The sequence below is a fragment of the Notechis scutatus genome, chromosome 2 (genome assembly GCF_049901735.1).
Source record: "Notechis scutatus isolate UNSWTSFEM ecotype Mainland chromosome 2, rNotScu1.2, whole genome shotgun sequence".
NCBI lineage: Eukaryota > Metazoa > Chordata > Lepidosauria > Squamata > Elapidae > Notechis > Notechis scutatus.
The window spans coordinates 18,487,318-18,505,916 of record NC_142010.1 but is presented as its reverse complement, the minus strand read 5'-3'; the positions used below and the strand labels follow the sequence as shown (position 1 = coordinate 18,505,916).

At 41.6% G+C, this 18,599-nt stretch overlaps 1 protein-coding gene and 1 pseudogene across 2 annotated transcripts in view; both read right to left on the bottom strand.

Annotated features, from left to right (window-relative positions):
- Positions 1 to 7,465: 7,465 nt before the first annotated feature.
- LOC113423173 (butyrophilin subfamily 1 member A1-like) overlaps positions 7,466 to 18,599 on the bottom strand; it is a 100,270-nt gene continuing 89,136 nt past the window's right edge. For both annotated transcript variants that reach the window (XM_087954355.1, XM_087954356.1), the window contains 2 exons: positions 13,274 to 13,372; positions 7,466 to 10,285 (listed from right to left, as the gene is read on the bottom strand). In XM_087954355.1, coding sequence (XP_087810481.1) covers positions 9,771 to 10,285; positions 13,274 to 13,372 — 614 coding nt within the window. In that variant the 3' untranslated portion in view covers positions 7,466 to 9,770. The remainder of the gene's footprint in view (positions 10,286 to 13,273; positions 13,373 to 18,599) is intronic.
- On the bottom strand, positions 13,419 to 16,664 carry LOC148131862 (uncharacterized; annotated as a pseudogene).

Genomic DNA, 18,599 nt, shown 5'->3' with positions numbered 1-18,599 from the left:
TAGACTGCCGTTGCACGTTCTGCTAGGGTGTTGTATCCCTAACAGCGCTGATCATTTGGGCAGCAGGTGGCTGGGCCGAATGGCAGTGCTTTCTTGGTCTCCTCACTGCAAATGGAACTGGCTCAGTTATGAATGAATGAATGAATGAATGAAAAGCTTTCACTGTAAATTCCATCTTTGTGGGCAATTTCATTGCAGCGAAAATACATTTTTTGGGGAGAGGAAGAAAATTGGTAAAAGGGTTACTAACAAAATATTTTCTGTTATTTCAGTGCAGTAGAGTTTTCTCTCATTGTGACTGCAGTACAAATAGTCCTCGGCTTACGACCACAACTGAGCCAAAAATTTCTGCTGCTCAGCAAGACTGCTGTTAAATGAGGTTTGCCCCATTTTAAAATCTTTCTTGCCACAGTTGTTTAAGGGACTTGCAGAAGTTCTTAAGTTAGCTGTTACCGTTCTAAGCAGTGGTGCGATTCAACCAGTATAACAACTAGTGCGCGCATGCACGCTTTGTGCACGTGCTCCATGTTTAAAAAAGCCTCTAATACTTACCTTCAACTGCAGCCTCTGTTAATAAAACAGCTGAGGCACGACAAACCACTCTGCTACGCAAATCAGCTATGCTCTAAACAAAGGAAATAAAGCACAGGAAAGAGCAGGGGCCGACGGGCAGGTGGGCCCACATGCTCGTCACAGTGAACTGGTTCAGAGTGAGCTGATCATCGGAACAAGGAATTCACTCAAACCAGTCCAAACCAGGAGAATCTCACCCCTGGTTCTAAGTAACACATCCACCGAAAGCAGAACTCCGGGGCAGGTTGATTCCTCAAAGAACATGTTTATTGGGTACATCATATCGACATAGCTACTGAAAACCAACTCTAAAGTTTTCCACAGTTTTAGCCAGGGGTGGGATTCTACCAGTTCGCACCTATTCGCTAGAACCAGTTAACATTCTAAGCAACTGGAGAACCGGTTGTTAGAAGAAATTACTGGCCTAATCCTGTAAGGAAGGCAGGAAGGAAACATTCTGGTGTTGCTTCCAGAAACTGCCTCTCCATTAACCCTTATTACGTTCTTGGCAGGACTAGACTTCCTGTCTCAGGAACTTCTCTGGAGTGTTTTTCCCCTCCTTTGCTGGTACTTTGCTTGTGTGGAGTGACCATTTAAAGTTACAATGGCACTGAAAAAGTGACTTATGACCGTTTTTCACATTTACAACTGTTGCAGCATCCCCACAGTCATGAGAGGCCAGGCGAGGAGATGCGTGCCTTGATGTGAGTGATATTGAGTTGGTCATGCCCAGCCAATAACATGATCACCAAGCCACGTCCACCAACTAAGCCATGCCCACAGAACCACTTGTTAAAAAAATTGAATCCCACCCCTGGTTTTAGCATAGTTAAAAGAGCAAAAGTTTCCCTAGATGTCATTGGTCACATTGTCCAATTGAAAGCGTTGGTAGGTTGCTTGGTCACTCCTCTCCTCTTTCAGCTGCCACCTATTGGAATTACCTTGGTTCCCATGAGAAAGCTTCTTTGTTTTGAGTATTTATTTCCCCCCCTCCCTTCCCCCCTTCAGAGTTCGTGGCAACTATGAGGCAGCAAAAGATGGCTTCAGCCATATTTGCTTCAGAGTTGACATTAGTAACATGGTTGTTAGCTGAATCTGGCTTCCCCATTGACTTTGTGTCGAGCCCGAAATTGACATATGTGTAGCCATTTTATTTAGTTCTGTATTCTAATCATATATTCCTTTTTCTTTCTCTTTACTTGTGTAAGGGGGGTCTTCGGGCTCGCCACATTCTTAAGGTGGGAGGAGTGAATAGATAGTAAGGATTGTTTTGGCCATGTGGCTTTCCTTCCTGTGGGAACAGAGGCTGTCCCAGCTGAGAACTGGAGGTGGAGTTTGAAGTCACCAGGCAATGTTGATTTCTTTTTATTGGGGAATGTGACTTTTGTGGGCTGTTTCCAATTTACAATATTATGTGGTGTAATTCCGGTTTGTGTCAGATCCAGAAATACAACAGACTTTGCCAATTTGATGATTACCTAAATAAAAGAAATTTGTTTTGGAAGATGGACTTTGTATATTTCTTTTTTGAATGGGTTTCATCGCTTGGAAACCTGACACTTTGCTTGTCGGAGGGTCACAGAAGATGATTACATGATCCTGGGACACTGCAACCGTCATAAATGTGAATCAGATGCCAGGCATTTGAATTTTGATCACCTGACCATGCAGATGCTGCAATGATCTTAAGTGTGGAAAAACGGTCATAAGTCATTTTTTTTCATTGTAGCATTGTAGCTTTGAATGGTCCCTAAACAAACTGTTGTAAGTTGAGGACTACCTGTAATTGTTTTTGCCCATTTAGGATAGCAGTGGCATGATTGCTACCTTCAGTTTGATGAAATCTCTTCTCCATGAAGGGAAGATCAGCTATGCAAATAGGCCAATGTGTAATGGTTGATTGTCGCATTATATAACCTGGAGAAGTTACAATGTGATGTTGAAATCCTTCCTGGAATTCGGGCCTTTTGGGGAAGAGGTGGGATATTTAGATCTGCCTTCCAGGTGAACTAACTCAGCCAGCTGGCATGCACATACTATGAATAGTACAAAAACTTTCCTAAACATAAAGTGCCAATGGATGAGCACGAATTGTGTTTTGGGAGTTTATAGAGGAATTCAATTACAGTCCCACTGTTTAAGCCACATAAATATTCTGGGAAAACTCCTGGATGCCACGAATTGTGAAAAATTGCTGAAAAGCATGGAAAGACTAAAAAGGACCTAGTATCAAAAAAGGTCTTAAATGACTACAACTTGCCACTCTGCACTATTTCATTAAAATAGCTTTCTTCCACCTGATCTCCTCCGGATGTTTAATTTGCATCAGTTGCTCTGACGGAAGATTTCAAATATCCCACAGGGATTGCGCTACAATTGCCAAGGACCCAAGGTATGATTTATTGTTAACAGTTCTGATAGTCAGATTCTAGAATTACCTGAGCAATTGTCACTGCTGCTGCTTTCAGATTCAGGAAGCTGAAGATAAAAGAACAAAAGATAAAAGACTTAAGCAACAGAGTGGTCAGAGTGGCCTGGAAAGCCCTACCAGACTCCATTGTTACAGCCTCAACCCCTCACAGCTTCAACCTCAATCTGTCTATTGTGGACCTCTCCCCATTCCTAAGAGGTCCTTAAAGGGGTCGTGCATAAGCACACCAGCGTGCCTTCCGTCCCTGTCTTACTGTTCCCATTTATCTGTATTTACTTCCTTTGTTCCTGTGAAACCACACCCACCCAGTCATGTGACCAGCAAACCACACCCTCAAATTAGGCCATGCCCACAGAATCCCGCCCCTGGGTGGGTGGGGGGCATTGAGGATGAGTTTGTAGCACCAAGGGGGCGGTGGACTGAAAAAGTATGGGAACCACTGGTGTAGATGGTGAGAATTTAAAGTTGATATAGTTAGATTCTGAATATGAGAGACCAGGAACATTTTGACTTTGTGGTTTGGGCACCTATGAGAAGAACAGGAAGAAGGAAATCTATACCAAAATATCAACAGCTTTTGCTGACTAGAATGTAGATCAGGGGTGTCAAACTGGATTTCTTTGATGGCTGGATCAGCATTGTAGTTTTCCGTGGGCCAGCTGGGAGGGAAAAGTCAAAATGGACGCCACTTCACCAGCCAAAACAATGTGTGGTGCGCCCCCCCCCAGCACCCCGCTTTAGCCAGCAGAGTGCTGCAGGAGGCCACCCAGGCCGAAAATTGGGTGTGGGGGGCCATGGCTGCCAGAGCCACCACAGGTTGGTCCTTTGCTATTTCCAGGCTGGCTCCGCGGACCAGATTTAAGCACCCTGCGGGCCGGGCCTGGTCCAGGGGCCTTGAGTTTGACACCCCTGGTGTAGATACTCCTTCCTACAACAGTCCTTCCTACAGTGTAGGTGAAGGGATGTGGAGGATTAATCTACAGGTTCCTATTGGGAAATTCCCCGTGTGATGATGATGATAATAATTGTTCAACACACCTTGTCAGCTTAATTAGCCATGGTGTGGGAAACAAAAAAAGAGCTTTTTATCTTCCTTCAACAATTTCCAGCTTTGCAAGAATTTGGATTTTCCAAGAAAGATAGGAGAAAGTGGCTTTGGATTCCAAATTATTAGAAGAGATAGGATTTTATCTAGATAGTCCTTGGCTTAGGATCACAACTGGGATCAGGATTTCCATGGTAAAGCAAGGCAGCTGTTAAATGAGTCATGCCTAATTTTACAACCTTTTTGCCATAGATGTTAAGCAAATCACTACACAATTAAGCAAATCACTACACAATTACACAATTAAGCAAATGCAGCTCCCCCCCCCCCATTGACTTGTGTGATAAAAATCAACCATTCAGGCATAATTTTACATATCACACTTTGCCTGCTGGAAGCTGGCTGGGAAGGTCGCAAATGGTGACCCCTGGATAGTACAATCCTCTTAAATATATGCCAATTGCCAAGCATCTGACTGTGGAACATGTGACTGTGAGGATGTTGTAATGGTTGTAAGTATGAGTATCGATTTTAAGTCACTTTTTTCAGTGCCATTTTAACTTCAGACAGTTGCTAAATGAATGGGTGTAAATTGAGGACTACTGTACTTCTCCCCCGAAACTTGATGTACAGTTTCCATATCTTGGGCTTGCAAATCTCAGCAGCTGGAATTATCCATAACTGTTGAAATTCATTGTTGGAATGTATTTCTATGCAACAACTACAATATCATTCAGCCAGTAGATGGCAGTGTTTACAGGTTTGGATCTATGGTATATGCTCTATGCTCTTTTGTTCTAAGTAGAGTTTCCTGTTTCCTATTACAGTTGAGCAGTAAAGCGCATGGTGGCTGACTCTTTGTTTGCACTGTGGTGCTATATGTAAACAGAACTTTTTTTTTAAATTTTCTTTAAAATTGAAATTAAAATATTAAAATACAAATATGTCTATAAAGAAAACAAGTCTGTACAATTCAGCATCATTCTTTGACAATACAAAGGTCTTAACTATATTCATACATTTCAAATATTGATACATTTCAACAATTTCTAGTTAATCATATTACAAATTTTATATCTTATTTCTAACCTATACATTTCATCTTCCTATTATTTATCCATTGATACCCATTATCCCAGATTGAATAATATTTTGAGTCTTCCTTATTGTTTAATTCTGTGGTGAGTTTATCCATTTCTGCACACTCCAAAAATTTACAGATTATTAAAAAATCTGATGGTATAGTCACCATTTTCCAAGCTTGTGCTAGTGAAATTCTCGCTGTCGTGATAATATGTGTAATCAAATATTTAATTTTTGGGGGGGGGGGTATTTTCCCTTAATGATCCCCAGGAGAAACAATTCAGGGTTCAATTCTATTCGACAGTGGGTGATTTCGTTTAACCATTTTTGTATTTTGGTCCAGTATTTGTTAATTTCCGGACATATCCACCAGACATGGAAACAGGTACCTTTCACTTGTTTACATTTCCAGCAATTGGGGTTTAAATTAGGACACATCTTTGCAAGTCTTGTGGGAGCTAAATGTCAACGGTTAAACAACTTGTATTGGTTTTTTTATATGCGGCAGATTTTGTTAAAGTATAATTTTTATTCCACATTTTTCCCACTTTTCCAATTCAATATTGTATCCAAAATTTTTGGCCCAAGCCATGATTAAGGTAATGGGCCTAGAAACTGCATCCAAGTGTGTAGCAGCAATGGCAGCATAAACAGCCAGTCATAGCCAGCTACAGCAAATAAGAGCAAATTATAGTAACAGAAAGAAGACTGCAAAAAAAAAAAAAAAAAAAAGGCCAGCAACACACCTGCAACAAAGATTTCATTTGCAAATCTGGCAAATCAGAACTACAAGTCTTGAAAATGCAAGATGAAGATGCTGTTAATATGGGAGGGTACATGGTGACTGTACTCTTTGTTTGCTCAGTGGTGCTATATATAAACAGAGTTTCTAGCAATAATGGAGTGAAGTGTGCATCCAGTGAGGTACTAATACCACTCTAGTAAGACCTTAGTAAGACCACACCTAGAATACTGCATCCAGTTTTGGTCACCACACCATAAAAAAGATGTTGAGACTCTAGAAAGAGTGCATAGAAGAGCAACTAAGATGAATCGGGGATTGGAGGCTAAAACATATGAAGAACGGTTACAGGAATTAGGCATGGCTAGTCTAGTGAAGAGAAGGACCAGGGGAGACATGATAGCAGTCTTCCAATATTTGAGGGGCTGCCACGGAGAGGAAGGGGTCAAACTATTCTCCAAAGCACCCGAAGGCCAGACAAGGAATAATGAATGGAAACTGAACAATGAGATATTTAACCTAGAAATAAGGAGAAATTTTCTGACAGGGAGAGCAATCAACCAATGGAACAACTTGCCTTTGGATATTGTAGGAGCTTCATCACAGCCTCCAGCAGCACTCTGCCAGCCAAAAATGGGCCAATTTGCTTAAAGACCATGGCAAAAAAAAGTCATAAAATGGGACATGACTAATTTATTGCTTAGCAATAGAGATTTTGGACTCAGTCCTGGCTGTAAATTGAGGACTACCTGTATTGAAGTTTAAATCCTCCAGTTCTTTATTTTTCTATTTTCCATTCCAGAATCTACTGAAGCACAACAGCCCTGAAGCATTGGTTTAGAGGCAACTGGACTTTCTGGTTTTTCTTTGAAGATGTTTCACTTCTCATCCAAGAAACTTCCTCAGAGCTGAATAAGCTTCTTGGACAAGAAGTGAAACATCTTCAAGGAAAAACCAGAAAGTCTAGTTGCCTCTTGAAAAAACACCTTTGGGACAACCATGACCTGAATGACTGAGACTTTCTATAGACTTTTTGCTATCCAATTTGGGATGAATACTGTTAGGGATAACATGGTTACCTAACTTAGTTTGGGTAAAATAATATATATAGACTATGATTGTGTGTATCACTTTAAATGCAGACCATGTATTTTGGGTGCGGTTGTGAAATCACCATAAGAGGGAGCAAGAGAGCTCACTGTTTGCTGGCTTTTACTGGATTGCTGACAATGATGGATTGATGGTGATAACTGCGTGTTTTCCTGCTATTGCTGAACGAAGAAAAGAGGTTTGATTTTCTTCATATCTCTACTGCAAAAAGAGATATATTACTGGACTGATTATTTGTGAGTTTAATGACCTTTTTTCGACACTGGACTTTGCTAATGAATAATCCCGGACGGACTGAACTTAGTGTATGATATATGGACTGTTTGACTATGCTAACAATCTTACTGGAATAAACTATTTAACTAGCACATTGTATCTGTTTTACTGAGTGTAAACTACAACAACGTTTATCTTACATATCTGCCTGCCTGCCTGACTACCGTTGCACGTTCTGCTAGGGTGTATATCCCTAACAAATACCTTTTGAACAGTGTGGGAGTATGAATGGATTTCCAGAGGGATTGCAGACTACAGGAACCATTAGCGCTACTCAGCGCTGACCCTGAGTATATAGATAAACCTCCAGGTGGCCTCAACAACTCTAAAAGAATGAAAATGACCAGCTTTCTGCAAGGAATATAAATCTTTCCTTTCCCAAGCATCCGGTCAGAGCTGAAGAAGCTTTTTGAATATGAACCAAAACATCTTCATTCTTTCTTCAAAACAAAAAAGTCCAGTTGTCTCCTGGAAAAAAAAGCACATTTGGGACAACCATGACCTGGATGACAGAGAATCTCTACAGACTTTTATACATAATGCTCCTTTCTCTTCCTATTTTCTCCACAACAACCCTAAAGTGAGGTAGACGGCAAGAGAGCGACTGGCTCAAGATCACCCAGCTGGCTTTCATTCCAAAGGGGACAATGGCTAGAATTCACCTTATCCTGGTTTTTGCACCAGTACCTTAACCACTATACCAAACTGGCTCTCAGATTCCTGGTATAGCCTCACTTCTGTGCTTCTCCATTTGCTGAGCCATGGTGGCACAGTGGTTAGAATGCAGTATTGCAGCCAAACTTTGCCCACAGCCTAGAATTTGATCTTGGCCAAAGTTGACTCAGTCTTCCATCTTTCCGAGGTTGGTAAAATGAGGACCAGGATTGTTGGGAGCCATATGCTGACATTGTAAACACCCAGAGAGTGCTGTAAACACTGTGGGGTGGTACATAAGTGCTATTGCTATCTAAAGACATCCAGGCTTCTATCCTTCCATAAATATGTTACTCCAGTTATCTGGCTAGTAGTAGTAAGATACATAAGGGGCTAGAGATAAGAAAAGGAAGGGACCAGAGTTCCCTGTGCCATTATTCCTTCACGGATAACACTCTCTTTGACCCACAGATGATGGAGCCAGAGCTGAAAGTTTGAGACCAGGTGTTGCCAGCAGCATATAGAGAGCTGGTGGCCTCAATATATATAATTGAGTGATGGGGTGGCAGCTGAGCTTTCAGAGTCATGGTAATATCTTGTGTATTAGTCCATTACAAAAGGTCAAGTTTTCCCCTGTCCAGTTGTGTCCGACTCTAGGGAGTGGTGCTTATCTCCAAAGAGAAACCAAAGAGGCTTCCATGGTCATGTGGCCAGCATGACTGTACGTTAAGGTGCACGGAACGCTCTTACCTTCCCATTGAAATGGTACCTATTTATCTACTTGCATTTGCATGCTTTCAAACTGCTAAGTGGGCGGTAGCTGGGGCAAATAAAAGGAACTCACCTCATTGCATGGTGCTCAGGACTCAAATCTGGGCTACTGACTTTCCAGCCAACAAACCCAGCTTCTTTAACTGCTGAGCCATTGTGTCCCCCCTCCCCTTAGTCCATAAATAGGTATCAATAAAGGAGAATATTTATAGCTCGGGGTTGAAATGAGGAGTCCTTGGTGGTCTCTGACCTTGGTTGTTTTCTTGCAGACATTTCATTACCCAAACTAGGTAATGTTATCAGTACATCACTAGCATTAATGATGTTACCTAGTTTGGGTATTATTGAAACATCTGCAAGAAGACAATCAAGCTCAGAGGGCACCAAGGACCCCCTCACAAATAAGTATTCGGCACACTCTTCAAATTCAGGAGAAAGATTGAAACATGATTTATGCCTCCAGTTCTTTTTCGTTAAACTTTTTAAAAAATTATTTTTGAAACATAACTAATTATTGCAGTTCAGGAAATCGTTGATCTAGAAGAGTTCTTGGTGGTTATGGATGGCATTTGGGGTGGCGATAGAGCAGGGGTGTCAAACAGAAGGCCTGCGGGCCCACGATGTGGTCGGATCCGGCCTGCGCGACCATCCTGGAAAATGTAAGGGGCCGGTCCGTGTCGCTTCGGTCCAGTCTACCCAATGCGAAGAGAAAACATTGGGCCAGCGTGGCTTCAGCCCAGTCTACCCAGAGCGAAAAGGAAACATGCCAGCAGTTTGGGGAGTGGCGTCAGGCTGGCCATGCCCACCCAGTTGGCCACACCCACCCAGTCAGCCACGCCCAGTGAGTGATGTCAAGCCACCCAGTTAGCCACGCCACCCCCAGTCTCCCCCACTGAGGTCAACCGTAGCCCTCAGTGAAATTGAGTTTGATACCCCTGAGATAGAAGGAAAAGAAGGACAAAAGGAATTGGAGGCAAAGGAAATAGAAACTGGGATGGAGAAAGAGAAAACCGAAAGAGTGGAGGAGAGCTGAAGGCAGATGGTCTGAAGCTCTTCCAGCGTGATGACCCCATTGCTCCACCATATCACGGGTGAAGGATCAGCTGTCCATTCCTCTTATAGATCAAGAACCAAGCGCGAACCTTCTCTCCAGAAAAATTTGCTTTAGGAAAAATGAAAAGTTCGGCATTCGTGTCGCCATCAAAGAACGCTATGAGGCCTTGTGAATAGTCCAGAGAAACTCGGATCCTTTTCAGAGGATGGCACAATGTCAAATTTGTCCTGGGATAGGTGATCGCCTCATACCGTCCCTCATATTGCTGAATTCCCCAGTAGCCCCCACGAGGATCGAAAAGAGCCACCCCGTTTCTCTTTGAAGATTCCCTAACAATTCCCACCCCCCACCACTCCCCTCCCTCCACCACCTCTACCTCCCAGCACATCTTCCCAGAATTCAAGCTTTGATGGCTTATGACTATAAAGTTGTATCTCAGAGGACTGGCGTTCACATGCTGTTTCGTGTCTTTCCATCTCACGCTTTTCAAATCAGGAGAGACGTAGAGCTGGGGATGACCTGTGTTTGGATCCAGAGTCAGATTTCCTGTGTGGAAGAAAGAAAAGTTGCTGGGGGAGAAGGAATTACCAACTTTCTCAGGCCACCTGGTTTATTTAATTAATAAGAAATATTGTAACTGGTGGCCAAGTTATGCTTATATCTTCTAAGAGTCCAAGAGGCTTGCTCACAAAACTGGTAGCTCTATCTTTCTCAAAAAAGAATAAAAAAATAAAATAAAAGCCCTATTCCAATGATGGGGAAAAAATAAGTTAGTTTCTTTAATCCCTGGGAAACCTGGAGGCGAATACTCAAGTAAAGTAAGTTGGCTTAAGAAAAAAAAATTCTTAGCTAACTATTAGATGAAGGCTTTCTAATTGGGAGCCCTGGGAGCAAAGTAAATTTAGCCAAGAAATTATAGACAATTACATCAAAGAGTTTAATTTCAATATAATTTCAAACGATGGTTGTTCTTTGCTCCATAAACTAAAATGTATTTTATTTTCTACTCAACAGGCCACTGCCAAACCCCTACTATTTATTTCCCAGCCAGGAAGGGGCTAGCGTCTACGACTTTTTCACCCTGAGAGCCAGCTTATTGCCTTCCTTTGCTCTCCTCTCCTCTCCTCTCCTCTCTATGCATACACACATCTGGGATGGTCCCCACCTGTCCTCCTCACTCAGCTCAGGGCCCAAAGACAGCTGCCTCTCCACCTGGGGGAGGACAGAAGGCCCCAGCTCTGCCTCTGCCTCTGATTCTGCTTCCTCCTCAGAGCCTTTCAAAGGCTCCAAAGCTGGCCTAGGCTCCCCCTCAACCTCCTCCTTGCCCGATTCCTTTGCTAGCTCTGCTGGCAGTCGACGGGCCAAAACAAGTGGAGCCCAAAATATATGTTGCTAAATGAAACATTTATTAAGTGAGTTTGCCCCATTTTATGACTTTTCTTGCCACCGTTGTTAAGTGAATGTTTGCCTTTGTTAGGTTAGTTACATGGGTTGTGAAATGAATCTGGGTTTCCCATTGACTTTGCTGGTCAGAAGGTCGCAGAAACTGATCACCTGACCAGGGACACTGCAACCTTCCTAAACATCAGCCTCTTGCCAAGCGTCCGAATTTTGATCGCACGACCGTGGGGATGCTGCAGCGGTCGTAAGTGTGAACATCGGGCATAAGTCATTTTTTTCAGTGCCTTTGTATCTTGGAACAGTCACTAAATGAACTGTTGCGAGTCGAGGACTACCTGTAGCCCTTCCCCACCAGAGGTCTTCTGCAAGATCTGAGCACTTGGTGTTCCTTGCTCTATTTTGCAGTTCTGTGCCCATTTTGATAGGGAACCTCACCAGTGGTGGGATTCAAAATTTCTTGCTATTGGTTCTATGGGCGTGGCTTGGTGGGCGTGGCAAGGGAAGGTTACTGCAAAATCCCCATTCCCTCCCCACCCCACCAACCTGCTTTCCAGCTCCATTCTCCTGTGCAGGGCAACAAAAGAAGACCCAGCCAATCAGCTGGGGCTCGGGAGGCAGAGAATAGATGGGGTTGGCAGGGCCAGTCAGAGGTGGGATTTGCCAGTTCTCCGAACTACTCAAAATTTCCACTACCGGTTCTCCAGAACTGGTCAGAACTGGCTGAATGCAACCTCTGAATCTCACTAGCAGAAATAGCAGAATTTCAGTAAAAATAGACTGTCCTCATCAATGAAATAAAATATATTTCTTGAAATCATTTACAGGTAATCCTGGATTTACAACCATTTGTTTAGTGACCTGTCAAAGTTACAATAACACTGGAAAATGCGATTTATGACCAATCCTCCGCTTATGACCGTTGTGGTATCTCCATGGTCTCATGATCAAAATTCAGCCACTTGGTAACTAGCATACATTTACGATGCTTGCTGTGTCCTGGGATCATGTGATCACCATTTATATAATCTTTATCATCACCTTAAGGAAAGCAGAGTCAATGAAGGAAACTGGGTTGCCTTAATCACTGCAGGATTCGCTTAGTGACCATGGCAGAAAAGGCATGGCTCATTTAACAACAGCCTTGCTTACTGATGGAAATTCTGTTCCCAATTGCAGTTGTAAGTTGAGGACTACATGTACCAGCGCAGGTAATCCTCCACTTACGAACAGTTCATTTAGTGATTGTTCAAAGTTACAACGGAATTGGAAAAAATGGACTTATGACAGTTTTTCACAGTTACGACCATTGCAGCATTCCCCATAATCATGTGATCAAAATTCAGATGCTTGGCAACTGGTTCATACTTATGACCATTGCTGTATCCCAAGGTCATGTGGTCAACCTTTGCAACCTTTTGAAAAGCAAAGTCAATGGGGAAGCCAGATTCATTTATTTTTGTTTGCAATACATTTTTTTTCTTTCTTCTACAAACATATCGTTGTGTGAACAGTGTGGTTACAGGGTATTTTACATTTTAAAACAAACATGACAATAATTTCATACCCAAACTGTTAATAATTAATACAAATTATGTATCCTGGTTATTCCAAATTCCCATATGCTGTTTTTATATCAATCTCTACATTCTTAGGATCACTTTTTTATTATGAATATATATGACTAGTTGTATTTGTAATGTTTAACAAATTATATAATTTTTATAACCATTCATAAATTTGTGTTAATATATATTCCCTCTTGTTTATCCCCTTTTTAGTTCTTAGCTGTGCCACTAGCATGTTTAAAATAAAGTCCCTTTCTAATCGCCTTTTAGTACAAACAAAATAATACTCATCCTATTTACGTTTAGCAAATTATTCTAGCAATAATATGATCACATTTAACTAACAGCCTGTTAGAGAAGCCAGATTCATTTAACAACCGTGGCAAGAAAGGTCATAAAATGGGGCAAAACTTACTTAACAAATGTCTCACTTAAGAGCAGAAATTTTGGGTTCCATTGTGGTCATAAGTCAAGGACTACCTGTTTATGAGCTTTTATGCTGCGTCTCTTTGAAAGCGGAGATGGGAAGCGTCCCATTTTAGTGTATGCTGGAAAAGGCAGGCCTTACCTGTTACACTGTCATTAGCCGATTGACAAGGAATACAATTCTTGACGCAGTTGGGGATTGGCTCCGATGGAAGATTCGGAAGACCGACATTCTGTGAACCTTAAAAATAAGTCAACTTTAGAGCCTGGATGCCATCCAAGATAATTTATCCTGGATCACAAAATAAGTATCTTTGTGATCATTTATCCTGGTTCAATAAACAAATGCCTCCACTAAATAGAAAACATTGGAATTTTGTAGGTTTTGTTGTTGGGGGATGGTTTAAAGAGTTGTTTTAAAAAGAAAAACCCTATGAATAAAAGCAAAACATTGTGAACTACATTTGTCTAGGATTGTTATTATTGTGGTTAATCTTCAGTTTGATTCATGGTCTAGGACTGGTGAAAACTAAACAGTTCAAGTTCTAACCAAGGACTTCCGAGCTGTTAAGGTAGCATCTGAGTATATAGGGCAGTTCTAAGTAAGGTGGGTTGTGGTTGTTTTTTGCAAATTCAGGATATTCAGGTCTAATAAGTTCAACATTTCCATGTATCTAGGCAGCCCTTTGGGTATTGCTCCAAGGGCTCCTATTACTGTTGGTACAACCCCTGATTTCTTCCTCCACAATCGCTCAACTTCACTTTGCAAATCACAATATTTTGTTTTTTTTCTTCTAGCTGATCTCTTCAATTCATGCATCTCCTGGTATTGTTGTTATTATTGATCATTGCACAGTCAGCCAGATGTCCAGGCTGGGTGTGGCATTTTTGTCTACCTATCGAGTCCTTACCAAGGGCCTGGGATTGACAGAACTGGATGTTTGACAGTGTTACAGGTATTGTCGCAGGATGGAAGCTGTTCCCAGTAAAGCCGCCTTTTGCAATAGACTGATTGCATCTTTGTCAATGCAATGATGTTCAAGTGGTGGGATTGCACCCAAGGCTCCTATTATTATTGGTACCACCCTTGCTTGCCTTTACCACAGTCGTTCTACTTCTATTTGTAGGTCTTTGTATTTTGTTATCTTCTCCAGTTCTTTCTCTTTTCTTCTACTGTCTCCAGGCATTGCCACATCCACTCTCCAGACTTTTTTTGTCTTTCTTATCAACAATTGTTAAGTCCGTGGTGTTATGTGATAGGTGCCTGTCTGTTAGAATTCTAAAGTCCCAGAGCAATTTAACTTCTTCATTTTCTATGACTTTTTCTATTTTATGGTCCCACCAGTTCTTGCTTACAAGCAAATGATTTTTCTGGCTGATCTTCCAATGCACTATTGTTGCTACTTTGTCATGCTGCTGCTTGTAGTTATTCTGTACAATCTTCTTGCAGTAGCTTACCAGGTAGTCCACTGGTTCTTCAGCTTTTTTGCATAGGTGGCACTTACTGTCTGTTGCTGTATTATTATTATTATACACACACACAAAAAACAGTGTACACAACAAATGAGATAACTATGCTGGGTTTCGTATCACAAATCATTAGTTGAACACTTCCCAAGTGTTTAGGACTGTGTGATGTATTGGTGGATTATGCGAGCAGATCCCAGTAAGGTGGCCTTCTGCAACTGACCAATGGTGATTTTGTCAATGCCAATTGTTTTCAAGTGCTTGCCTAGGTCTTTAGGCACAGCACCCAGTGTGCCGAGTATCACTGGAACCACCTGCACTGGTTTATGCCAGAGTCTCTGCAGTTCGATTCTCAAATCCTGATATCTGGTGATTTTTTTCAAGTTGTTTCTCGTCAATTCTGCTGTCACCAGGGATGGCAATGTCGGCGATCCACATTTTTTTTCTTCTCCACAATCGTGACATTCGGGGTATTGTGTTCCAAAACTTTATTAGTTTGTATTCGGAAGTCCCACAGTAGTTTTGCATGCTCGTTTTCAACCACTTTTTTTCAGGCTTATGGTCCCACCAGTTCTTTGCTACAGGCAGATGGTAGTTGTGACACAAATTCCAGTGGACCATCTGAGCGACTGTGTTGTGACGTTGTTTGTAGTCAGTCTGAGCGGTTGTCTTAAACAGCTCAATATGTGATTGATGGTTTCATCCGCTTCTTTGCAGAGTCTGCATTTGGGGTCATCAGCAAATTTTTCTATTCTGGCTTTGATTGCATTCGTTCTGATGGCTTGTTCTTGGGCTGCAAGAATCAGGCCTTCTGTCTCTTTCTTCAGTGTTCTGTTGGTCAGCCATAACCAGGTCTTTTCCTTATCTATTTTTCCTTGGATCTTTTCAAGGAACTGTCCATGCAGTGCTTTGTTACATCAACTGTCAGCCTGAGTTTGCATTGCTGTTTTCCTATATTGATCCTCGGTTTGCTGCACTTTGAGCAGTTTCCTACTGTTGACCTCCATCAAAGCTGGTTCAACACTGTCTTTCACATAATCTGCCAGAGCATGTTTCTCTTCTTCGACTGTCTGCTTCACTTGCAAAAGTCCTCTGCCGCCTGCTTTTCTGGGCAAATATAGCCTGTCAACGTCACTATGCAGGTGCAGAGCATAGTGTATAGTCATCAGTTTTCTCATTTTTCTTATCCAGGCCGTCCAGCTCTGCCTGTGTCCAGTTTGCGATCCCAGCAGTATATCTGATGACGGATATGGCCCAGGTATTTATAGCCTTGATGGTGTTGCCGCCATTCAGTTTGCTATTTAGAAGTTTTCTGACCCTTTGTGTGTATTCTTTGCTGACCACATTTTTCACTTGCCCATGCTTGATATTGTGCAACTGCAATATGCCCAGGTATTTGTAGGCTTCAGGTTGGTGGCACTTGATGGTTTGTCCATTGGGCATTTCAATTCCATCACTTTCTACAATCTTCCCTTTCTTCAGTGCCACTGTGGCGCATTTGTCCAGGCCGAATTCCATGCTGATGTCAGTGACTGGATCTCTTTTTCTGATTTTCCGTATAACTTCAGATCATCCATGTACAGCAGGTGAGAGATTTTTTGTGAATTTTTAGCAGTTTGATAACCCAGGTTAGTTTTCTGTAAAATTGTTGACAGCGGGGTCATGGCAGAGGTGACAAAGAATCACCCTGGGAAATCCCTATTTTGATGTTGACCAGTCCGTAGCTTTCACTTCCAATAAACAGTTCTGTTGTTGTTGTTGTTGTTGTTGTTGTTGTTGTTGTTGTTGTTGTTGTTATTATTATTATTATTATTATTATTATTATTATTACTATTATTATTATTTTACACAAAAATGACAGTATACACAGCAAACGAGATAACTATGCTGGGTTTCATATCACAAATCACTAGTTGAACACTTCCCAAGCGTTTAGGACTGTGTGATATATTGGCGGATTATGCGAGCAGATCCCCGTAAGATGGCATTTATTTATTATTATTATTATTATTATTATTATTATTATTATTATTATTATTATTATTATTATTATTATTATTATTATTATTATATTGTTACAGTAGCCAGGAGATCACAATGTTATCTTTAATAGCATTAATACAAGGATACGCTGGTGTGCTTCACAAGACGCACCACAGGAGGGCAAGCCGGCTTTGTACCAGAGTGAAAGACAAGTGGTTCTTCTTGCAATGTCACCCAAGGCCCCCTTGGGTGGGCGCCACAACCAGGAAGGTTCAGAACTGTCAAGAAACTGACTGACTGCACAGAGCACCAACGCAGAACATGCTTTCGAACTATTCGGTGGACAGAAGCTGAAGCGAGTTCACTCTGCCACGGAGTGCTAGGGCTCAAACCACCAGATCTGAGACCATCTCCGGTGTCATTAATCCCCTGAGTCACTTTGCCTCTTGTCTAGGGTTAAGTCATCTCTCATATAGCAATAGCACTTAGACTTACAGTGTATACCGCTTCACAGTGCTTTACAGCCCTCTCTAAGCGGTTTTACAGAGTCAGCCTATTGCCCCCAACAATCTGGGTCCTCATTTTACCCACCTCAGAAGGATGGAAGGCTGAGTCAACCTTGAGCCAATGAGATTTGAACTACCAAACGGCAGTCAGCAGAAGTAGCCTGCAGTACTGCACTCTAACCACTACGCCACCATGGCTCATATGATTGATTTATTTATTAAACCAATCTATATAACTACCTATCTCACAAACGAGTGATTCTGGGTGGTGTGAAAACAGAACTAAAAACAATGAACTGTTAAAAATTAATTATGTTGATAATTAATTATACTAATACATTAATAGTTATCAATAACAGTTAATAACACTCCCAATCAACACTGACAGGGTAAGTCATTTGTACATAAACAGAATGCAAACCCCACTTCTTTCTAGCACTGATGATGTTACCTAGTTGGGAAATGAAACATCTTCAAGAAAACAGTCAAGCTTAGAAAGCAACAGAGACCCCACAGTGAATAAATACATTAAACAGCAGAAAAAACAAACTCATAGACAAAGAGATATTTTTAAGAATGGAGGCAACTTGTTAGTTCACCTGTCCCCTAGGTCTCCAGGGCTGCTGGCATAACTAGATCCTGAGGAAATCTCTGGAAGTTCACAGTGACAAGCCCAAACTCATCTCATATGATCTCATATAAATCATCCCAAATATGTGGTATGATCTATGCACATGTGAATTAGGGAGGTGTCTGCCTAATCACATACCGTCTTCTTATTTTGGATCTAAGTCATGTTTTTCCCCTTGTCAATTTGGAAACAGGCCTGGCCTATCTTTTCAAGTGCATCTTGAAAGAGCCATAATGGCACAGTGGTTAGCATGCAGTATTGGAGGCGAATTCTGCTCACAGGCTTTAAGGGTTTGATCCTGACCGGCTCAAGGTTAACTCAGCCTTCTGTCCTTCTGAGGTGGATAAAATGAGGACCCAGATTGTTGGGGGCAATAGGCTAACTATAAACTGCTTAGAGAGGGCTGTGAAGCACTATAAAGTGGTATATAAGTCTAAATGCTATTGCTATCTCCCTTACCCACTACAATTTCACAAATTACAAGTGATGTATGCAGCATAATATATATTCTTCACTAGGACTGATGGTTTACAATATTGAGAGTCTATTCAGGTCTATGCAGTTGGCATTTCAGCAAATGGGATGGGAAAAACATAAAGTATTGCGATGCTCTCTCCTCTTGGTATATTTTCTGATCATCTAGTATATCATCACTGATCATCACTGTATATTGGAACATACAGTGGGGTACATGCAGGTAGTCATCAACATATGACTGCAATTGAGCCCAAATTTTGGTGTTGAGTCAATGAGGTCATTAAATGGGTCACCATATAGCTGTGCCTGATTTCATGATTTTTTGTGTGTGCTGCAACCATGAAGCCAACAGACATTTTTTTGCTGGAAACTAGAAGTAAATTCGAATTTCCAACCAATAACGT